Here is a 24,804-nt window from a genome sequence, read left to right as displayed (position 1 = left end):
CATCTAGCCCCCAAGACAACTGTAAAGTTGAAAGGCTGTTGGATTTGCATGTTAAAGTGGATGTAAATACAATTCCCCCACCTACTACTGGCCTATCAGTTGTTCCCCTAATGAAATAATCTACTTCATACCTCCATGTCTTTGTACTGCTTTCTTCCATGCCTGAAATGCACCCATTTCCAACCCATGCCTCCAAGAATCTTTTGCTTCCTTCAAGGCTTAGCTCACGGGCCATCACTTACATAAAGCCCTTCCTGATCCCTTCCAATTGTCAGTAAAGCAAAATGTTTTTACTTACTTAGCTTCTACCAATCAGTAGATATAATATATTGCCCCAGTAAAATCTAAGTTCCCTAAGGGAAAGGGTTATTTTATTTTTGTCTTTATATTCCCCATGCCTGCACAGAGTCTGATATGCAGTCACTGAATAAATGTCTGGTGATGGGAATTGTCAGTGCTGAAAGTGCTATGGAAAATAGGCACACTAACGTATCATTTGTGGAGCTGTATAATCATTGTGGAAAGCAAATTTGGAATTATCCAGAACGTTCACGCCCTTTGACCCAGAGACTCCATTGCTAGGCATATGGCCTAAGGATGTCAACGACCAAAAAAAAAAAAAAAAAAAAAGAGCTCCATATACACCAAAATATTTAAAGATTTAAAGCAGCATTTTTTTTTGGTGGGAGCAAAGAATCAGAAGCAAAGCAGAGGCCCACCTAATGGTGAATGGCTAAAGAAAATGTAGTATATGAATATAATGGAATTTTACAGTACTGTGAAAAACAACAAATGAACACAGAAAAGTATGGAAAGACATGAACAGATTCAAAGTAAGAAAAAAAATATACACAACCATAACAGCGAAACAAATTAAAATGAATGTTGCAAAATTATAAAGCCAGCTTGGCTCCAAATAAGAAAGGTGAGAAAAGAGATAAAAGTATAGCCAAGCAATTACTCTGTGCCAAGCTTTGGGGATACAAAGAAGCAACACAGTCCCTGCCCTCAAAGAGCTTACATTCTAATGGGGGAAAGATAGTTTCTTCACCACTTCCTTACACAAATGACGGACCAGGGGTGTAAAACACTGAATGTGTCCGTCCCCCCCCCATTTTTTTTTTGCTATGGTGGTTTAACCTTTTCACCTTTTTTTTCACCTTTATTTCTCTCTTTTTCTTCTTTATTATAAGAAATAACTCTTTGGGAGAGGGCTTTGGGAGGGATACAGTGCGAAATAAAAATGATATAAAAACAAACAATATTGATGAAAATTTGGTTTTTTTAATTTTTAAAAAGTGTTTATTGAACTGAATCCAACCTTTAGCTGTTAAATTTCTAGGTTCTGCAGCAATCTTCTCCTTTCTACACATGTGCAATCTAATCCCTGAATCTACCAGTGTTTGATGCTGATACCAGTGCCCACCAAGATTTAAAGCTAAAGGATCTCACAACTAGTCCAAGCCTTTGATCTTCATAAATGAGGAAACTGAGGCCCCAAGAGACAAAGCGCCTTGGCCATGGTCCCATGACCACGTGTTTGGCACCAGTCCCTTCACTCCAAATCCAGTATCCAATGTTCCTTTGGAGCAGTCACCTCTTCCATTGGGGGAGTCACAACCAGGGATAAGAGATCTAAGAGACAAAGTCATGGTTCTCCCATCTTATCATGCTGCTGCTGAAGCGTTTTCCCAGGCCATGTTCCACAAAGGAGCCCCAGTCTGAAATGCTGCTCCGTCTAACTCACTGCTCTGCGGAGCCAGAATCGGCACTGACGATTCTCATCACAGACACTTAGGAAGTGCAATTAATATAGGTATGGTTGTGTGGTACCCAGCCTTCCATGCTGATGACAATGACCCACACCCGCATGGCACGTGAAGGTCTGCGAAGTGCCCTCCCCACAACAGCCCTGTGAGGCAGGCAGTGCAAGCACCGTCATCTCCATTTTATAGATGAGAAAACTATATGTCTTCAAATTTAAATGCCCTGCCCATGTTCACACAGCCAGTAAGGTCTGGCAAGGATCCAAATTTATTTCTCCTGTCTTTATTTTGGTATTCAAGGTTTGTTTTCCATAATTTAATTTTTAAAAAAAGACAATCACAGTTATAAAAAGTCACATTCAGGATTTTAGAGATTTAAAAATAAAGAAATAGTTTCCCCACTTCATCATGCTGCTAGACACCCTGCACCCCAGTCACATACCAACAAGGGCTCCCAGTCTGAAATTCTATGTGGTAAGTCACTCAGACAGCTAGAGACTTAATTTGCATGGTCACAAGAAGGGCATGCAACAAATCATTTTCCAGGCAAAATTTGCCAGGGAGTAGCCTAACAAATTCATAACTGTAACATGAGAAGATCACTGAAATTTTGTCTTAAGTGACAAAGTGCTAGACCATAGAAAAGAGGGAGGTGAGAGAATTGCCCATGTGGGCCCACCTAAACATAGCTAGCTCTGGGGAAGAGAAATGGAAAGTCTCTTGGCTACCTGGGAAAGATGGGGATAGGATATGAGATGCATTATGATGAAAAAGAGAAGGAAATGGGAAAGAAAAAAAGGAAAGGCTGTTTGCAAGACTGGCTCTGCCTAGCTATCTTCGATTAAGGAACAACACTGGTCCTCCAAGATGCCTCTGAACACCTCAAAACGATGATTGAGGTCCTGTCTGGTGTGAATCTTATATTTGGTGCCCAGGGCCCCATCAGGTGAGGCTACCCCATAGAAGACCCTCTGAATCCGGGAATGTACCAGAGCCATGGCACACATTACACAAGGCTCACTTGTGACATAAAGCTCATAGCCAGTACAGATATAGGGCAACCCATCATCTCCAGACTCCAGTTTTCGTACTGCCCCAGCTCGGACAGCTTTAGAGGCTGATGGGTCTCTGTTCCCCAGTGGTGACGCAGTACAAGCAGGATAAGCTTTAAAATTATACGTGCCCCTCCCCTGCCCTTGGGCAACAAGGTCTATGCAAACCATTGTGGCATGTAGCAAGGGATTTGAGGCACTTCTACAATCATGGCCTACAGCGAGAATGGTATCCGTTGCTGGATCAACAACTACGGCCCCGATAGCCTTCATCCCCTTTTCTGCTCCTTGCTGGGCTGCCCAGATGGCTTGTTTCATGTAAGTCTGCATCTTCACCTTTTCTTCCTTTGAGAAAAGGTGCCCCATGAGGGCACTGGTGACATATTTGTCTTCATGAAAGGCTGTAGGCCAATGGAACTTGGCTTCTTCAAACTGCATCCTGGTCAAGGGCGGATGGGCAGGTACATGAACAAGGAATGGCTCCCCTAGGCCACAGCAGTCTACTTGTTTATCAGGCAAGAGCTCGGAAAGCGTATGCAAGCCTTCTGCCTTGTCTTTCCCTGGCTTTGCTAAACAAATCAACATTTCCAATGGGTGAGGACTGGCCTTGTCTGTACATGCTCGGACTCTTTTGAGATGCTGCTGGCCCTCTAGTGGGTACACAGCCGATATCTCCTTCACCAAGCGAGAAGTCTTTTTCTTGTCTAGGATAGGTACTGCATATGCCAAGACCAGTTCAACTCCCTGAGACTGCTGATCTGAAAGTACTGGGAAGATCTGCCAAGGAATTGTTTTGTGTTCCATTACTGAGCCATTCTCTTCACCATATTCCCCTGGGCACAGGACACGGTCCATCTTCTTCACCGAGATAGTAGGCCGCAAAGACTTTGACTGTAGGAGACAGAGATCGGAGGAGAGCAACATCTGTCAATCGGAGGGAGACAGCAGGTAGGCCACAGTTACATGGACAGACAGTGCCGCAAAGTGGAGAGAGTACTGGACATGAAGTCAGGAAGAACTGGGCTCAAATCCCACCTCTGACACTCATTACATATAAGGGACCATGGGCAAGTCAATTCACCTCTCTGAGTCTCAGTTTCCTCATCTGTAAAATGGAGATGGCAATACCATGGTGGCCTCACGGGGTGTAAAGGATTTGCTCCCTGGTAATGATGAGCCACCACTCTCATCACACCTACCTGTAAGCAACATCAGAGTCATAAGACCTGCACTCTAATCCTCACCTTGCCACTGAGGCTCAGTATGATCTGAAATCATCAGTTTCCAGCCCTGAGCCTCAGTTTCTTCATGTGCAAAATGAGGGAGTACTTTCTAAACAGTTCAGACTCTTAGTAGTCACCTAGCCAAGCCCTTCCTTTACAGATCACAGTTTTAGAGCTGGCAAAGAATCTAAAGACCCAACCCCCTTCTTTACAGATGAAGAAGCCAATGCAAGAAATGGTTAAGTGACTTGCCCAGGATGGCAAAACTAAGTGTCAGAAGGAGGAGGATTTGAACCCTGGTTTCCCTGGCCCCAAATCCAATGTCCTCTCCTCAGTCGAAGCACAGCCCACCACCTGATGCGGTCTTCAGTGTCTGTGAATTTATCTTAATGTACCTCTACATTTCTCTCTGTAACTGACTACCTGGCCCTTTGCAGACAACACTAACACTGATACTTGTGCCTGGAATTTATACTGTTAACTGCCATCCACAGATCAGATATCACCCACATGCTGCTCAAAAACCTTACCTGACTGCCTTTTGCCTCTAGGATAAAATACAGATGACTCAGCCATACAGGAAAAGGCCTCCCCAGTCTAGCCTTCACCTACATTTCTAGTCATTTCTCATCGGCCCTCTCTCCGTGTCCTCTGTTCCACCCAAACTGTCTAAGGTCTGCTCCTCCTGGATCTAGAACACCTACATTCTCCTTCTCTTAGAACTTCTAGGTGCGAAGCATCTCCCCACCTTGGTAGTACTTTCTCTTCCCTCAGTTCCTCTGTGCCTATTTTAGAACTCAGCAGAATGTTCACTCCCTGTGGTGTTTTGGTGTTGTCAATACCCCCCACTGTACCGCACTTAATAAGTGTTTACTGAATTAAACTGATATTTGACAAGGTCTCTCAAATTATTCTTGTGGAAAATAGAGGAGAAATTCGAGCTAAATGTTCATATTAACTAGGTAAATCAAGACTAGTTGACCATATCGAGTTGGACAGTTCCTAGTGGAGTGTCACAGGAAGCTATACTGGGCTCTGTACTGTTTCACACTTTTTTTCAACAACTTGGACAAAGTCAGGCTTTTCAAATTGTTGGAGAGAGAGCTTGCACAGTAGATTAGAAGTATCAACCATACTCAAACCCAATTAAGAGGAAAATGACAAAAGATGAAAGGGCTGAGGGGAAACAGGCACACAGAGGCACATTGTTAGGAGAGTTGTGGATTGGCCCAGCCATTCTGGAAAGCAATTTGGTCAACTGTGCATACTCTGTAGCCTAGGGACACCACTCCCAGGCTTACACTCCAAAGACATCAATCAGAGAAAAAGGAAAGGGACCAAAGTGTACGAAAATGTGAATAGCAGCAAATAACTGATACCTAAGGGGGTTACCGTCAAATGAAGAATGGATGAACAAATTATGATACATTAATGTAAGGGAAAACTACTGTACTGTAAGAAATAATAAAAGAGATGGCTTCAGTGAAAGCGAAGAAGGTCTGTATGAGCTGCTGCAGTGAAAAGAAGCAGGAGAACATTTTATACAGTCACAATAATATGGTAAAGGTAAGTAACTTTAAAAGACTTAACTCTGATCAATGCACTGGCCAAGCATGATTCCAGGAGACTGATGATGAAATAAGCATGTTACCCACTTCAAACAGAAAGGTGACAAGATGAAGAATGAGACATAATTTTTTTTACATATGGTCAATTCATGGATTTGTTTTACTTGACTATACAAATGTGTTATAAGGGTATTTTCTTATTTAATTGTGGGAGAAAGAAAAAATAAATGCTTGCTAACTGAAAAACATTAATTTAATTAAAAAAATAAACAAACCTGTTCAGATTTAATCAGACAGATAAGATGGAGAGCAACTAGGATGATAAAGGGCCTCCAGTTCACCCCAAATGAGGACTAGTTAAAGGAAGGAATTGGGTATTTTTATTTTTATTGCTCTTTTTTGGGAGGGCAATTGGGGTTAAGTGACTTGCCCAAGGTCACATGGCTAGTTTTTTGTGTTAAGTGCCTGAGGCCAAATTTGAACTCAGGTCCTCCTGACTCCAGGGCCAGTACTCTATTCACTGCCTAGCCGAGGAACTGGGTATTTTTAGCCTGGAGAAGGGAAGATGCAAGAGGCACATAACTGACTTCAAGTACTAAAAGGCTGTCATGTGGAAAAAAGACTAGAATTATCCTGTCTGCCCATCAACTGGGGAATGACTGAATAAGTTGTAGTACATGATTGTGATGGAATACTATTGTGATATAAGAAATGACGAGAAGCTTCTTGTGGTAGCCAAGAATTGGAAATTGAGAGGATGCCCATCAACTAGGGAATGGCTGAACAAGTCATGGTTTAGGAATGTCATGGAATACTACTGTTCCATAAGAAATGATGAGCAGGCGGACTTCAGAAAAACCTAGAAAGACATAAATGAACTGATGCTGAGTGAAGTGCGCAACACCAGGAGAACACTGTACACAGTAACAGCCACAGGGTGTGATGATTAAATTGGATAGACTTAACTTTATTTAGCAATGCAAGGATCTAAGACAACTCCAAACAACTCACAATGGAAAATGCTATCTGCATTCAGACAAAGAACTCTGGAATCTAAATGCAGATCGAATCATACTAATTGCTCTCCTTTTTTTGGTTTCTTCTTTCTCATGGTTTCTTCCATTGGTTCTAATTCTTCTTTACAACATGACTACTATGAAAATATGTTTAATATGAATGTATATGTAGGGCCTATATCAGATTGCACACCGTCTTAGGGTGGGTGGAGGGGAGGGATGGGGAAAAAAGCTGGAACACAAAATTTTATGGAAGTGAAAGGTGAAAACTAAAAATAAATTAAAAAAACAAAACAAAACCAAGAACTGATGAGCAGGTGGATTTCAGAAGAACCTGGAAAGACTTATACGAACTGATGCAAAGCAAAGTGAGCAGAACCAGAACACTGTACATAGTACTAGCAACATTGTACGAAGATCAACTATGAAAGACTTAACTCTTCTCAGCAATTTAATGATCCAAGACAATTCCAAGACTCATGATGTGCTATCCACATCCAGAGAAAGAACTGATGGAGTCTGAATGCAGATCAAAACACACTATTTTCACTTGCTTTATTTTTTTGTGTTTTTTTCCCTTTTGGTCTGTTTTTTCTTTTACAACATGACTAATATGGAAATGTTTCACAAAATTATTCATGTGTAACCTATATCAAATTGCTTACTGTTTTAGGGAGCAAGGAGGTGGGGGAAGGAGGGAGAAAATTTGGAACTCAAAATTTTTAAAAAATTAATGTTAATTATCTTTACATGTAACTGGAAAAAATAAAATATTATTTTAAAAAAGATATTTGATGAGATATAATTAGGATTTCTAAAGAAAGTCACAGAAATAAATGTAAGTTCTAATTCTAATTTTTAAAAAATTATTCTTTTGGCCCCAGAGGGAAGAAGCAGGAGCAATGGGTAGAATCTGCAGAAAAAGCAAATTTAGGTTTAACACAATGGGGGGGGGGGGGATCCTAAAAAAGAGAGTCAGAGAAAAACAGAATGGATGGCCTAGGAGGTGGAGGGCTCATCTTCAAGCAAGTTAGCGGGTCCTTGTTGGGTATATTATCAAGAGGATTCTTCCTCAGGTTTGGGTTGGACAGAGTGACTTCTGAGATTCCTCTGCTAATGATAACATAGTGAAAAAAACTGAAGAATCTGGGAGTCAGAAGGCCTAGACACAAGTCTCAGATGTGAAGACTTGGGTTCAAATCCCAGCTCCAATCCTCCTAATTAGCTATGTGACCTTAGTCAAGTTCCTCAGCTGTAAACGGGGATAATAACTTTTGTATATTCTCCCACACAGGGCTGCTGTGAGCAAAGTGACCAGTAAATCTTAAAGTGCTATCAAAGGGGGAAAGGGATCATCATCATTACATTTATTAAGTACCTACTGCATACCAGACACTATGCCCTGAGGATATAAAGATAATAGGAAAAATCTCTACCCTTAGGAAGCTTACTTCCTACTAGGGGATAATAATACATATGTATGCAAATAAATGCAAAATACATACAAAGTCATTTCAAGAGGAAAAGAATGCTAAAACTATGGATTTTTTTTCCTGTTAAGATGACTGGTGAAAGAATTCACCATGTCATTAGTAAGAGAAATGCCAATCAAAGCCAAAGGTTTTCACTTCCTACCCAGCAAAGTGGCAAAGATAACAAATGACAGAAGAACTAAGAAAACAATAGACTCAATGACCATGACAATGTAAATGGAGAGAACAAGCACACACACACACACACACACACATCCAAAGGGAATGCTGCCGGCTAATATGGAAGTAGGTCTGGCATGACTTCCCATGTATAATCAGTATCTAACTGCTTGCCTTCTCAAGTAGAGGAAAGGGGAAGGAGGGAGAAAATTGGGAACTCAAAATTTTAAAAAATGATTGTTAAAATCTGAGATGTTAAAAAAAGGCAGCAATAAAAAACTTTTTTAAAAGATGACTTAGATCATTGATATTGTCAAAGCATAAATCATATAATTTACACATGGCATGGACCCCAGAGATGATTTAGTCTAACTTTGTCATTTCACAGAGAAGAGTTCCAGAAGAGGCAAATGACCTGCCCACAGTCACACAGCTTCTGGTAGCTAGCCTCCTTCCACCACCCCATGCTGGGTTATTGCTCTGGGTTTCTAAAAACTCTGCACCTGACTAGCAACACAGAAGGTCCCTTGAAAGATCTGCTCCAGCACTTGGTCAGCATTGTCACTAGCACACAATAGGTACTGTTTGAGTCAGCATGAGTGCACCACTCAAAGAGTGCATCACTCTTTGAAGGGGCCCCTTTTGAAGTCTGTGAATTGCAAAAAATAACCAACCTTTTCTTTTCTTTTTTAGCTATTTTTAGTTCGCCAGGAGAAAGTACTCATTTCTCTCCAAAGCAACAACAGACACAAGGCCAGCCCTCATTTCTTACATTTCTTTGTAAGATGCAAGGGTAGGTTAAGTATCGGGCAATACATTTTCCCCAGCTTTATTTCACATTACTCTCTTTCAAGCACTCTGAGTTCTAGGCAAACTGGACTGCTCACAGTTCTTTGATTTCATCACGATCTCCCACCAGGCCATTCATTCCCCAAGCCTGGAATACACTTGCTCCCAGTGCTATAGAGTCCTCTATTCTGGAGTCCAGGCATCCAAGGTGCCATGAAGCAGGAGAGCCTACATACTGAGTGCTTGTACAGAGAAGCAATGCACTATTTATTTCAAGTTAAAACCTCTACATACCAAAATAAGTCACTCTATGAGGAGAGAAGGGAAAAAAGCCTTTTCTTGGGATCTTACACCACAACAGAAAGCACTTAATCGCCCCAAGGCTGGGGATTGCCAGTCAGGTGGGGGTTTTGGAGGGACAACCTTACAAGCCCCTCCTCTTCTTTACCCCACAGCACATGACGAGGTCAGTGATCTGGACTCAGTTTTAGGCTGTCGGGTCTAGGGCTGTGAGCAGTGAAGGCTGGGGCCAGAGTCTGACTGGTCCAGTCTGTGAGGCTCTGCCTCTAAGACAGTGTCCTTGGGCCTCCCCCTGGGCTTTCTCAATCGGCTTTTTAGGCTTTTACTAAGGTAGAGCATGGACACACTATGGTTGAGGTAGAAACCTTGGTCAGTACTATATCTGGTCTGTTTCTCTTAATCAGGAGTGCGATCTAGGTTCCACACAGCTTGGTTTTATGGTTAGTGACTCTAACCAATCCGCTTAAGGATTATATAATGACCATCCAATCAGTACCCAAGGATATTTATGCCACTGTGCTGACATACTTCTTACAATAGGCCTATAGATGGTTCACATACATTTGGTAAGCCACTTATGGTAAGTATGTCTGGCTATTTTATATCCAGTAAGGGGTTTTCAACAAGCACATCAATCTGTCCTGACCAATATCTGGTCATCAGAATTGACAAGAACAAGCTGCTTATATTCTCAAAGTGCTTGGGTGCCTCTATTAAAAATTCAAGAGGGAGTCACTCATGCCACACCTTGACTTCCACACCTCAATGTTGCCTTCCTTGATCCCTTCTAGGTAAAAGTGATCTCCCCCTTCCCCTTATGTCACATTCTACTTGAATACTTATTTGTCTATGAATCTGACTCTCCCATTAGATAATAATTTGTAATTATTGTGTAATTTCAATGAAAGCAGGAACTATAATTTTTTCATCCCTAGGGCCTGGAATTGTCCCGCACACAACCCAGACTGAACACTTAATGTTGCAATTACAAGTTTAAAAAATTTCTGCAGGAGACTCACAACACAATTTAAAATCATCTTTAATATTATCAACTAATCAACATGCATTTAGCAAGTGCTTAGTATGTCTTAACACTATACTAAGTATCAAGGTATAAGACCCAATCCTGTCCTCTAAGGGCTTACAGTCAGTAAAGGAGACATAACAAACATACAAAACCTGAAAAATATCAAGGCAAAATATCATGAAGGGTTAAACTGTGTATTAGAAATTCAGAGGAGAGGGAAAGCTATATGGAAGGGCCGTGGGAGCATCTTATAATTATATGCCATTTTAAGGTTTACCAAAAACATAATAATCTGTGACCATGCCACTTTTTCAGGGGATGAAGCCACATGAAGAGGCAAAATGGCCTTCCCTTACCCCAGTCACTGAACTGAAGAGCATCAAGGTCCAAATATAAACCCAGGTGTCTAGATTCTTAAGCTAGGCCTTGAAGGAGGGCTAAGGAACATAACCAAAGGTGAGAATGAGAACAGTTAATTTATAAGACCGTGATTTTCTCTGGTCTGAGCAGAATGAAGGGCGCCTATTAGAAAGTTGTGGGAAATAATACTGGAGGGGCTAAGCAGTTACAAGAAGAAACCAGCTGGGGTTACCTCACTTCCTTCTTTGTAGACGTGAGGAATCAAGGGTAGGGACACCACATATACCTGGTCAGACTCAGCTGATGTACTGAACTGCTTTCTTTCCCTCCTTTTTTATTGTTACAAGGATGGGAGTAAAGGGGGAAGAGATATATCTGGAAATGAAAGTAACAGAGAAACAAAAGATCTTATAGCCTTAAAAGCACCTACTTACCAACTCATCCCTTGAGCATTCCAGGATTTCCTTAATAAAGCAGACATATCTTAAATGCTGGCCAAGACACTCCGACCATCTCAAAATTAGCCAGTCACCAGACCAAATGCATACTTTGTAAACTTTAAAGTGGCACAAAAATGAATTTGTGATACTGTTGTAAATGATGGTTTGAGTTTATTGTGCAGTTAGTAAGCAGTAGGCAGCCTGAGAACCTGTCATTGTTTCTATGGGAAAAGAGACGCCAATTTCTCAAGAGCAGGCTTGCAGACAGAAGGTAAGCCGTGGCTAAGTGGGGCCCAGGTTGCCAGGGCAGTTAGTGATACTATGACTTCGATTTACCGTGTGGCTTTCCCACAACCACCCCTCAGGTAGGTAGGCAGGCTTTGGGGTTATCTTCCACGTCAGACGATGAGGAGCCTGAAGCAAAGACGTCTGACCCAAAGTCACAAAGCAAGTTTCTCGGATCATAGGATTTAGAGTTGAAGGGAGCTGTTCAGAGGCCTCCGAGTCCAACCCCCTCATACTACAGAGGAGAAAACTGTGCCCCAGAGAGTGCAAGACTAAGTCACACCAATGATAGGGAACAGAATTGGAAATTAAACTGAGGCCTTGAACTCCAAACCCAGAGTTCTTTTCACTCTGCCCCACATGAACCAACCTATGAATTAAAAGTTATGGTCCTGCTTGCATCAGAACAATAGGTGAGACCCCAAACAGCATGGGAACAACTTCAGGAGCCCCAGGATGACGGCCCAGCATGATGTCACTCTTGTCAGCTGGCTTCATGCCAGGAATGTAGAAAGTCCTCAGTGTCCCCCCCCCACCTCCCAAGTGAACACAAAGACCATCTCAGAGGACAGAGAGAAAGACAGATTTACTGTTGGTGCTCCCTCATTCCCACCCAACTCCTCCAAGTCTGATTTGCGAAGCATTTTAAGCTTGAACATGACTCAAACGAGTGGCTGACGCTATCAGGAGATGAGGCACGGCAAGGGAAAGTGTTACTTTCATACATAATGAAGCCCATTGCCACAGAACTGATTCTGGAGCTGATTTTAATAAACAGCAGCAACATGGGTGCAAAACCAGCCTAAATTATCTCAGCCCAAAGTAACCCCTCCCTAACTGAGGATCACAAACTGTCACACCCAAAATAAAATGAAAATGAGAAAGATACTGGCGATGGAAGGGACTTCTAAGACCACACAGTGGGGGTGGGGAAAGAGTTCTTAACCTGAGTTTGTTCTGTAAAATTTTTTAATAACCATTTAAATGTAAGAAGGAAGGAAATAAGCGTACATACATGGCAGGCGCTGTGTAAAGCACTTTACAAACATCTCATTCGATCCTCACAACAATCCTAAATGTTAGGTGCTATTATCATTCCAAAGGTTAAATGACTTGCCCAAGGTCATACACCTAATTAAGTCTCTGAGACTAGATCTGAACTTAGCTCTTTCTGCCACCAGACCCAAAGCTTTCTCCACTGCACCACCCAGAAACTAACAACTCATTTCTTTTGTCATTTTATGTATTTAAAACCTCTCCTGAGAAGAGGTCCACTGGCTTCACCAGACTTGCCAAAGGGGTCCATGACCCCCCAAAGGCTAGGAATCTCTGATGTGGTCCCACTCCCTCAATTTACTGATGAGGAAAATGAGGCCCAGGGAAACAAAGAGATTTGTCCAGGGTCACAGAGCTGAGGGCAAAGCCAGGACTAGAATCACGCTGTTACGCCCCTGGTCTTTCTAACCAGGTCAGAGTCAGCCCTGTCTGATAAGCAACCCTAGATGTTTAGTGATATTGCAATCAATGAAGAAATCCTCTGGGGCCAAAACTTTAGAGCGCTGGTTAAAAACACACATACAAAACACCTTTCTGGCCCCTGCAGAGCAGGGCAGCCAGCCATGGCAGGCCCATGACAAAAATAACTCCAGGGCTGAGCTTCCCTTTGTCTCAGCACAGCTGAAGATAAACAGAACTCAGCACTGACAAAACCCTATAGCTTGGAGTGTCTTCTGCAGCTGGAGCCGTTGATGCTCTCCCAGGACGGCCAACTTCAGGGTCTCCCAGATCCTCTCTCTATCTTCAACAGTCTTCAACAATGAGCGCTTCTTTCCAGGTGTGTATCTGACAGGTGCTCATTACCTGCTAACCATCAAGAACACTTGGTTTGGTCGGGCAAAGTGCTGCTCTGAAGCGCTCCCACAACAAGGTGTCTCCTGGACATGTTTTAAAATCAATGTGAGGTTTTCTGAAAGATGCGACAGGAGTACCTTTGTTGGATCACTTTCTAGCCAGAAACATCAAAGGAAGCATGAGGTAGGGAGAGACCCGCGAGGTGTCTGACACTGTATGGAGGATGACCGGTGCAGTCTACACTGGAAAAGGACTCCCTACAAACCAATGGTTCTTAATCTGGAGTCTGAGGACTTGGGTTTGTTTTTAAATGTCAGTTAATTATTTCAGTATGGCTGATTGCCTTTGTAATCCCATATGTTCTATTTTATGCATTAAAAAGCATTATTTTATGCGTCTAGGTGGTGCCATAGTGCACAAAGCCCTGGGCCTGGAGACGGAAAGAACTGAGATAAAATGCAGCCTCGGACATGCTCTAGTTGTGTGACCCTGGGCAAGTCCCTTCACCTCTGCCTGCCCCAGTAAGTGCCTCCCCTCCCAGCCTTGTTGTGAGGACCAAAGGAGATCATTGTTGCACAGTACTCTGCAAACCCTCAAAGTGCTCTGTCAATGCCAGCGGTTATAATGATTATTCTGAGAAGGGCTCCGGGACACAAATAGGGAGAAGCCCTGCTCTAGACTGAGGGATCACCCCCCCGCCCCCCATCTCAGGGGTAGAGCTGGAAGAGAGCCCAGAAGCTGTTGGGTCCAGTTCAAAAGAGGGAGCAGAGGCCAGGAGAGAGGAAGTGAAATGAATGAGGGTGCCCAGGCTGGGCTGGGACAGGACTCAAACCCAAGCCCTTCTCCCACAGTGCCACACTGCACTGCACTGGGGGCATCAGGCCTATGACAAGGGAACCTCACTCAGCACCTCATTCCGCTCCTCTCTGATGTATTCATTCATCATCATGTTGTGGTTGTGTTTGTTCAGAGGAGGAAACTGAGGCAAACAGGGGAAGTGACTTGCCCAGGGTCATGCAGCTAGGAAGTGTTATACTGTTATCACTGATCTGTGTTTGGGTCTCAGCTGGCAGATTCTGGGTCCAGGAGTTTCTTTCTTTATTTCTCCTGGCATTCACAGTTCTCTGCATCCAGATAATTTGATACATGTTTGATGGGTGAAATAATCAGTGAGAATGGGAAACACTAGACAGGAAAAACCAAGGTCTGTAACTTTCCCAAGGGGTCGGTCCTGGGGGAGCTGCCCTCTCACTGGGGGCCTTTAAGCCGGCCCTGAGACAATAACAACAGCTCACACCCCGGAGCTCTCTGCAGGCTTACAAAAGGCTTTCCTCACCAAGAACCCTATGAGGTAGACAGTGCCAATTATTACCTCCATTTTCCAGATAAAGAAACAGATTGGAGGTGACGGACTGTTTTATGGTCACACAGCCACTGGCAAAAGTCTGAAGTTTTCTCACATGGAGGGCTCTTTCCAAGACAGCAGATCTCTGCCCTAACACATGCTACATGACAGTATAAAATACATTCCAAAGTCTCGTGGAGAGCGGAGGTTTCTAGCACCAAAAATATGCACGTGGATTAAAATCTTATTAGAAAGTATTTCTTTTAATTGCCTGTAGCAGGCAATGGGGCATAGAAATCCATCCTGTCCTATAAGAAAGTAAGGGGGAAGGGGAGGGATGTGGGGATAGAAGAGAAGACAGACTGGGGAAGGGGTAATCAGTGTGCTTACCATCCTGGGGTGGGGGGGTAGGGGAGAGATGGGGAGAAAATCTTGTGGAAACGAATGCTGAAAACTAAAAATAAATAAATTCTGGAAGAAAAGAAAAAACCCCACCACTGAGACAGAAATCTGTTGGTGGAATGGCCTGAAGGCTGATACAGGATTCCAAAAAAAAAGCATATTTTTTAAGCAGCTGCCTGTTCTTAGTTCCCATTCTGATCTCCTGCATTCATCATGATTCACAATTTCAAGTTTACAAAGTTCACAAACCTATGAGTTAAGGAGAGATATTCCAATATCCCCATTTTAAAGATGAAGAAACTCAGGTTTGTAGCCATGCACTACTCAGTGACAGGCAGGATTCAAACTCAGCTCCTCCAACTCTGAATTCAGGGCTGTTTCTCCTTCACTGCATCTTATGTGTGAAGAGAGCGGTCAACTTCCAAGCAGGGGGAGGTCCTGAGATGCAGCAATGCCCCATGAAGAGGAAACAGGTCACTGATGAGACATGGAGACTCATAAGCAGTATAGATGGGACCCAGGGAACGGGTGCCCTGTATCTTTACACTGGAGCACAAATGGGCATCCTCAGGGGCAGCTAGGTGGCGCAGTGAATAGAGCACCAGCCCTGGAGTCAGGAGAACCTGAGTTCAAATCCGGCCTCAGACATGTAACACTTACTAGCTGTGTGACCCTGAGCAAGTCACTTAACCCCAACTGCCCCTCCAAAAAAAGTGCAAAAAAAAACCCCAAACCCTAACAAATGGGCATCCTTTCTCAAGGGAGTGGAGCTAGATGCTGCTGCCTCTGGTGTTTCTGGGCACAGGTTTGAAGGCTCCTTGTGACAGAGACTCCATTTCCTTTATGTAAAGCTCTAATTATAAGTTAGAATTTCTTATACTGAGCTGACATCTGCCTCTCTGCAACCCCACTGCTGTAAGGCCCAGAAGAAAAGTCCTTCAGAAACCTGAGGGTTGCAATCACATGTCCCAGCCTTTTCTTGTCCAAGTTAAATGGTCCTGGTTTCATCATTTTGTCCCCAAAGCATGTTTAGAAGTTATCTTTTCATAAATTGATTAACTCCCTAGCTGCCAGGATCAGGCTGGTAAGTCCTCAGTTGTTGGGCTTGGTGACAAATGACTGGAATGGACTGATTCATGGACACATCCTTTTCAGCTGTAGGCTTCCTTCCCATATCCCAATTAGTCTGTGAGGGCCTGGAAACATTCCAGGCCAATATTCATTTACTGGAATGACAATAATCAGCCTTGTAGAGTGGATCAACTGTTTTTAGACTAAGGCGCTATATTTAACACTGGATAGAAGGAAAGATTATAATTACTGAAATTCACAGCTCCCCAAGTACATGTGTTGAAAGCACAGCACATTCAGGGTTTCTACATTTAAATCATTATTTCTGTTCTTACCCCTAGGTGTGAATATCACTTTTTTTTCCTTTAGGGAAGGTTTATTTGTTCCACACACAGATAATAGAAAGAACAAAGTTTTTCAAAATACAGTAATTGGTGAAAATATACAGTATACTTATTATAATCACTTTTATGTTACATAAGCGCATATTAAAATGTTTGTAATATTGGAACAAGGCAAAGCCTTTTATATTAATTTAACGAGTAGCATCACTGGGGTTGGTATAAGAACAAGGCACAGAATTATTACGACTTCTTAAAAGAAGTACAACACTTTATACAATTATTGGGGAATGAGGTATCCTACGTAAGTCAATTTTCCAGAAAAACAAAAGCTTACACTTTTTTTGCTTGTTTTCTTTCTGGAGGGGGGAGGGCAGGGCAATGGGGGTTAAGTGACTTGCCCATGGTCACATGGCTAGTAAGTGTTAAATGTCTGAGGCTGAATTTGAACTCAGGTCCTCCTGACTCCAGGGACAGTCCTGACTCACTGTGCCACCTAGCCGCCCCAATTTGCACTTTTAAAAGGGACAGTTTTCATTTTAACCACTTAAAATCAACATTTCTCCAAAATATATGAAACCTTTTTTTTTTTTGCTTTCTTTCAGAGTAATTATAAGGTTTCTTCTTTCTCTCTGGATAACATTATGATGTTATGCTATAATACAATGGTATCAATAGGGGCTAGTGAAGTGTTTGTGGCTGCCTGCTCAAACCCCAAAGAGACCCAGACCGTTGTGGTTTTTTACTTGCGTCAATTTTTCTTCACTTTTTTGCCTCCTTCCCAGTTAGCCTGCTTGGACAACTATCTTCTCCCTTGTCTAATGCGCTGTTAACATAAGCTTCATGAAGGCAGGGACTTTACCTCGATTTACAGAATTCTCTTTAGATCTGACAGGGCTTCAATAAATGTTTGCTGAGTCGCATTAAATTTTAATCTCTGCAGGGCTGAGAAGCCAGACAACCAAGCTTTTTAGAACTGTGTGTAAAGCGGAGCAAGTAAGCTCTCAGGAGGCTGAGCAGCTTAAGGGCTTTTCTATGAATGATACACATGAGTCTTTGTGGTCGCTGACTTTTTTTCTCCTTTTATTTTTTAGTTCTCACCATTATGAACAGCTAAAATTCCCAAATAAGTAACCCCGCATAAGTAAAGTGTCACTGTACTAACATTTCATTAAGCACCATAATATGATAATGGCTTCTCAGGGACAACATTTTAACCAAACTATGGGTGAACATCACTTCTCAAAAGTGATGTTCCACCTCCCTTTTTACTCAACTGATGTTGGAATAGCAAAAGAGATACAAAGTCTAAAAGCTAAAGTCAATGCCTTACAAAGGCAAGGAACCATTACTCCCATTAATTATAGTTCCATGGTGATCTCACCCATGGGGGTATTCCCTCCATCACCACAAACCAAGCCACGCCCACCTCATCCTAGGCCGTTCTTCAGAGTCCATATTCTCCCAGGTAGCCTTTACAAAGGACAGGCTCGACATCCTGCAGCAGGCCTTCTTCTCCCACTGGGTCTAGTTCCATTTCATGGGTACCAGCCGCTGGCTCTATGCTATCCTTGACTCTTGTTACAAAACCAGCTGCTACTGCTATCTTAGAAACGTAAATGTATTTACATGGACAAGTAGTAATGTGGTCTCTGAATGTGTGAGGAATCAAAATAAAAAAATAAAACCCAATACTTACCTAAAGGTAAGGAGAGGGAAACAACTGGCATACCCTCTAAGTACAGAAGAACTGGGAAAATCTAGGAGGAAAAGCTTGTTTTCCAATGGAAAAACAGCCATGTCCATACTTTTCTTGCATGCATAATTTCATATTTAATATTTCAGAGGGGAAAATATCATTAGTATTGAAATTATTTGGAGCAGCTAGGTGGTGCAGTGAATAGAGCACCAGCCCTGGAGTCAGGAGGACCTGAGTTCAAATCCGACCTCAGCCACTTAACACAAAAACTAGCCGTGTGACCCTAGACAAGTCATTTAACCCCAATTGCCCTCCAAAAAGCAAAAAAAAGAAACTCCCTCTTAATGGGGTGGCTACCGGCCCTGGAGTCAGGAGAACCTGAGTTCAAATCCAGCCTCAGACACTTAACCCTTACTAGCCATGTGACCTTGGGCAAGTCACTTAACCCCAACTGCCCTGCCTTCTCCCCTCCAAAAAGCAAAAAAATTTAAAAATTAAAAAAAAAACAACTAGGCCTTAGGTGTACATGTATCACTACTTGTGGTGACACGACTCAAATCAACTCTGACAGGAAATATGGCTTCCCCAGGATCAGTTCCCTCTTAGCCCCAGGTGCCAACAAAAGGATCTAGGAGATTCTGAGACAGGCTTCAGAGCTGAGCCCACTGGGCTAGCTGCTCAAGATGCTCACAGCACATGAACGACCAACAATCCACGCGGTAAACCCACGTAGAGGCGTCTGTTAGGTTTCGGTGACTGTCTATGTTACGAGGCTAAGTCCTAGCTGTTGTGTTATGCCCCATACTATATCTGGGGCTAGGACAGCCAGGTAGTAAAGGAGACAGAGTCCTGGGCTAGCATCCGGCCCCTGACAATTACCAGCCGTGTGATCCTAAGCAAGTCATTTAACCTCTCTCAGCCTGTTTCCCAATCTGTAAAATGAAGGGGTTGGTCATGAGACCCTCTGAGGTCCCTCCTAGCTGGTAAGTCTAGAGTCTATGAAGGTGACAATTTCAGCCACTCCATACTGCCCATGATCCTTTGGAGAAATGACCAGGCATGTCTGTGAGCAAAGGAGATAGGGCAATGCTAAGACTCTGTTATAAGAACTTTTATTTTTCCCTTAAGAATTGGATGAGGAGGGGTGGCCAGGTGGCGCAGTAAGAGCGCCGGCCCCGGCGTCGGGAGACCCGGGATTGGTTCTGGCCTCAGATATTTGGCACCCACAGAAATAATGGGCCATGTAACCTTGAGCAAGTTATTTAACCCCAACTGCTTTAAAAAAAAAAAAAGAATTGGATGAGGGACCTACAGCAAGAAAGAAAACTGATGAGCTCTGAATGCAAAGTGAAGTATAATTTTCTAACTATTTTTTTCTTCTGGGGGGAATTTGGTGAATATGGAAATGTTTTGCATTATTTCACATATATAATTTATATATTTGAAAAAAAAAAAGAAAGAACTGGATGGGGCACAGCCAGGTGGGCACAGCCAGATAGAGCACTGACCCTGGAGTCAGGAAGATCTGAATTCAAATCTGGCCTCAGACACTAGCTGCATGACCCTGAGCAAGTCACTTAACCCTGACTGCCTCAAAAAAAAAAAAAAAAGAATCAGATGGAGACCTGACCTGGGCCATGTGACCCTGAATCTAATCACCAATGGGCAAACGTTAAATGTGCTGCTACTGTTTTAGCTTTGTCTCTTCACTTTGCCCAGGGCGAGGCTGTGTCACCGTAGATCCTACAATTCCCAGCTGCCCCGGGAAGCCCACCAACCCCAGCACTACCCAGGGTTCCCAATCAGCACAAAAGAAGCAACCAGTGTCTTTCCCCTAGGCTGTCTGCCTGGCTTTTGACCTCATCGCTCCAATGAGACCACCCTCTCCAAAGTTACCCATGCTCTCTTACTGTATGATCTAAAGGCCTTTCCTCAGTTGTCTCGGCAGCCTGGGCCCCGCTGATCGCCTCCTCCTTCTGGACATTCTCTCTGCGCTGGGTTTTCTGGGACCCTGCTCACTCCCTGTTGGTTCTCTGCCAGCCTGTCTGATAGCTCTTTGTCAGTATCATTTACTGGCTCTTTATCCCTCTAGAGCCCTAATATGGGAGGTGCCAAGGCCTCTTCTCTCCTCTCCATTCTCTTGGTGACCCCAGTAATTCCCCTCTATTGATGACTACCAGTCTCATCCTTGGCTTCAGTTAAACTAGACATCTTGTGGTCAACTTAAACTCACCATATTCAAGCCAGTCCTCCACATCTTTCCCCACAATCTACCCTTTAATGGAATTGCCTATTTCTGTCCTGTCACCCTTCCCATCATCCAGGTTCACAAGCTGGGGGTTACCCTCAACTCCTTCTCAACCCACACATCCAGTCAGCTGTCATTTCTACATCTACAACACCCCTTGTATCTGGCCCTTTACCTTCACCAACACAGCCACCACCCTCGTTCAGGCCATTTATCCATCATCACATCCTGCCTGGGCTCCTCCATCAACCCATTTGGTGTCCCTGCCTCAGGTCTCTGTCCCAATCCAATCCACCCTCTACACAACCATAAAGTAACTCCCCTAAAATACAACACCCCTACTGAATAAACCCCAGTGAACCCCTATTACCTCTAAGACCAAATATAAACACAACCTCACACACACACACACACACACGCACACACACACACAATCCTACCTCTTCCCATACCTTTTCCCTGGCTCTCCCCTGTGCCTGGAATGCTCTTTCTCCTCAATTCCATCTCTCAGAATCTCAAATTTCCTTTGAGGCTCAACTCAAGTTCTACCTTCTTCATTATGTCTCTCCTGACCCCACATTCTCCCCAGCCCCAAACATACCACTTCCTTCCCCTCTCCCCATGATGGTGTATCTCTTTTCTATATACCTATAAACACTTTGTACACGTGTCTCCCCAGATTAGTCTGCTAGCTCCTAGCACAGAACCTGACACACAGAAGGCATCTGACAAATGCCTCTTGGTTCACTGATGGCTTGTTTAATATATATATGAATTATTTCAGAGTTTGCCATGAACTGGACAAGGGGGCAAGCCTGTCCAGACAAAGGAGCTCACTCATTGTTACAAGAAGTCCCAAGGCCAGCCTCCTGAACAGTCCTGGGCAGATCTGTCCTTCTTTTTACTCTCTACTAGCCAAGCCTGGGATACCTTTCAGGATTCTCACAGGGCGCCGCATCCTGGCCCACAGGCTCCTAATGACCGCCTGGCCCCCTTCTACTGCTCTTCCCTTCTCATCCTCCTTCTGGACAATGACCCGGTCACCAAATCACCGCTGCGCAGTCTCAACTGAGGACTAGTCGTAAAATACAGTAATAAGTGAAAAGCCATAAAATTTTAGGCTCTGTGAAAAGGTGGAAGCCTGAAAATAGTGACCTGTTAATAACTGTAACTTAGATACTGAATATACTGAGTCATAACTTAATATACTATGACCTATGAAAGCCATAAAAGAATATCGTGAATGGCACATGATCAATACAAGCTTATGCTTAGGCATAACACTAGTTTAACGCCCAAGTTCATTACCAAGCAGAAAACCAAAAATATCCACAATTCTCTAGCTCCTCCTCCCTTTGTCTGTTTTCTATAATTACCACAGGGATTCTGGGGGTTCTTTGATCCACTGAACTGTCTGGCAGCTGTCCCAGATTGCCCTTGTTCTGTAAGTAATGACTGATTAAACTACTACCTATAATCAATCTGGACCCCAGGGCCTCTTCCTTTGGTATCAAAAGAATACCCCACAACTATAGGGGAGGTACAGTGTTTCCCAGCCAGGGGAATTCCAGACCTTACAACCACTGACACCTGGCCCTCTCCAACCACTCCCAAGCACTGATGGAAATCTGGCTGTCATCCATGCCCTGTCTAGATGACCTTCATAACCTAAGGATTCCTCTAAATGAAGAGCTTGGAAAACTGAATTAACCACCTTTAAGGAGCTGTACTATTAAATTAACCACTGATGAAATTCCACATGGGCAGATATGAAAGAACTTTTATGGACTGTACTACCCCTAAAGGAGGCATACAGGCCAAAGTAAGGTCAGGACTTTGCTGGAAACTGAGTGGAATTGCTTGATATGATTCCAATAGTTTATCGCAGAAAAATTATTAGGGAAAAATAATGATTAGAATCAAAATAAGGACAAGGGTTCTGTCAATAATTTAGACGGCTTAAAGATGAGTCTAGAAGCAACACTCCTGTAGTGATGATGACCCAGTCAACAATGCCAAGGAGACGGCAGTGCTGCTTTTGTCCAGGGTCTCCTCCCAGCATGACAAGAAGAACTAACCCACCAGCTGTGTGGATGGCAAACCAAGGGCCTCTAACGAGTAGCAGCAGCTGCTGACCACAGCCTTAACAGCCAGAATAAGAAAAAGGAAGGCCTCAGAAACCAAAAGAACGCACTGTAGTACCCGAACCTGCAGTCAAAGGAAATCACAAACTAAGACATTAACAAGTCTCCAATGGTAAAGGGGGGGGGGGGGTTCCAGGAACCCAGGGTGCAGCTGAACAACTTTCAATTCCCCTCTTCCATGTGCTTTAACTATACTCTGGCCAACAGTGAACTGAGCAAGTGCCCTCAGGCCCCTAAACACAGAAGGCCCTGCCCTCAGTGACTCAGAAACGTTCCCACTAGAACATATTTCATCAAAGCCCCTCTGGAGAAAAATGGTACATGAAGAAGACTTAGTAAGCAGCTCCTTAGCACTTAAACCACGAGCTGACAGACAGATTTCAGGGGAGAGCTATAAACACGGGTGGGGGAAAAATATATCTCTTTTAACTAACATCTCACTGAAATTTAGCACTTCCTTCAATTACTTAGAAACATCCTCTTGAGAAGGGACCTGCCTGTTTCACCAGCCTAGCTGTCAAAAATGGTCCAGGGCATAAAAATGGTGAAGAAGTCTTGTTCTAAAGAGTCTTCCTCAGTGTACCCAGGGGGAAACAGCTCTGCTCAGGGTCTACAACTGCCCCAGACTCCTCCTTACTGACACAGCTGTGAAAATGAGAGACATTATCAATCAGATAAACAGGTGCCCTTCACCAAGTCCTTTCCCCGTTACCAAAGGGCCAATTCTGACCAACCTGCCTTTAGACGCTGCCCCACCCCCAATATGAGCTTGTTAGGCAGACCTAAGTCTCCAAGGGAGGTGCATTATTTATTCCACTCCAGATGGAGTCTTTCTTAGTGCTCTAGCAAAAATGAAAGGGCCATGCCAAGATTCTTTTATGCACTCGGCCACCTTAACCCTTAGCCTCTTTGGATCTGCTGGAACACAAGCAAGCCCCACCCTGCCTCTGGTCCCAACATGGGAATGAATGAGGGAAGCTGTATTTCAACAGCTGAGCCGGTGAAGATGAATCTAAATCCAGGAAAGCCACTATGACGGCTCCCACAACACCAGCCTGGGGTCAGTGATTAGGCCTTTCCTTTGGAATCATTCTAAGAGACTAAAATGTCCAAACCCAGGGATCCTGCTGCTAGGCAAATGCTGAGAGAAAAAAAAAAAAGATTCCATATCTACCAGAATATGTAAAGGGTGCTTTTTGTGGTAGCAAAGGAGTGGCAACAAAGCAGACGCCCATCAGCTGGGGAATGGCTCAACATGTCTTTATTATAACGGCACATTACTGCATCAAGAGAAATAATGAACATGAAGAAAACAGGGAAGGCTGAAGAGACTTCTACATATAATGATTACAGTGTAAATGGAAAGAACCAAAAATTCTAAACTGAACCCTACCCAATGATGATAACCAAGCTTGGCCCCAAAGGAGATGAGAAAATGTGCCTCAATCCCTTCACTGGAGAGGTGGGAGACTATGGGAGCAGAATGCTGTATATATTGTCAGTCAGTTAATGAGTTCATTTTGAGGAGCCTTTTTCTCTTTCTTATTCTGTTATAAGGGATTGCTGTCTAGAAGAGGGAAGAGAAATTTTGTAAGGTGATGCAAAAAGAAAAGACAGTAATTTAAAAATTTTTAAAGATAAAAATAAGACATTATTGTTACAACCATTAGTTTCACTGATTTTTTTCCTTCTTTTTAAAAAGTTCTTTGTGCCTGGGCCCTGGAGTCCAGAGGACCTGAATTCAAATCCAGCCTCAGACAACTGACACTTACCAGCTACGTGACCCTGGGCAACTCACTTAACTGATTGCCTCCAAAAACCCAAACCAAAACAAATCAAAAAGTTCTTTGTTATAAAGGGGTAGCTCTATGGGAGGGGGGTAGAGGGAGAGATACAGATGGAAATGGAGGCAATGCAAATGAGATACCAATAAAAATCTCTTTTTAAAAAGAGTTCTAGGAAGGCTACTTAGCCATGTGTCCAAATTCCTGTATTTAGCTTTCGGAGCCCTTCACAACATGGCCCCAAACCTATCCTGCCAGCATCGCTGACACTGCTTTACGTACTCTGGGATCTGGCCAAACTGGCCTTTCCTCTGTTTCTCACACACAACACTCAATCTCCCTCCTCCATGTCTTTGCACCCGCTGTTCCCTGGGCCTGGAATGCACTCCCTCCTCACCTCTGCATTTGATGTAACAATCAAGGCCCAACTCCTAGAGGCAG

General features: G+C 43.4%; 2 protein-coding genes across 5 annotated transcripts in view; both read right to left on the bottom strand.

The window, feature by feature from the left end:
• The window catches only part of SCAMP4 (secretory carrier membrane protein 4), a 110,127-nt gene that overhangs the window by 74,706 nt on the left and 10,617 nt on the right, over window positions 1-24,804 (bottom strand). The window lies entirely within an intron of this gene.
• Window positions 1,275-24,804, bottom strand: part of ADAT3 (adenosine deaminase tRNA specific 3) — a 34,127-nt gene continuing 10,597 nt past the window's right edge. For both annotated transcript variants that reach the window (XM_069072373.1, XM_069072440.1), the window contains one exon: window positions 1,275-3,709. In XM_069072373.1, coding sequence (XP_068928474.1) covers window positions 2,594-3,673 — 1,080 coding nt within the window. In that variant the 5' untranslated portion in view covers window positions 3,674-3,709 and the 3' untranslated portion in view covers window positions 1,275-2,593. The remainder of the gene's footprint in view (window positions 3,710-24,804) is intronic.

Source organism: Petaurus breviceps, unplaced genomic scaffold (genome assembly GCF_028583685.1).
Source record: "Petaurus breviceps papuanus isolate PSGF00001 unplaced genomic scaffold, PetGlider_PUasm1.0 108, whole genome shotgun sequence".
Classification (NCBI taxonomy): Eukaryota; Metazoa; Chordata; class Mammalia; order Diprotodontia; family Petauridae; genus Petaurus; species Petaurus breviceps.
This window is presented reverse-complemented; position numbering and strand designations above follow the sequence as displayed.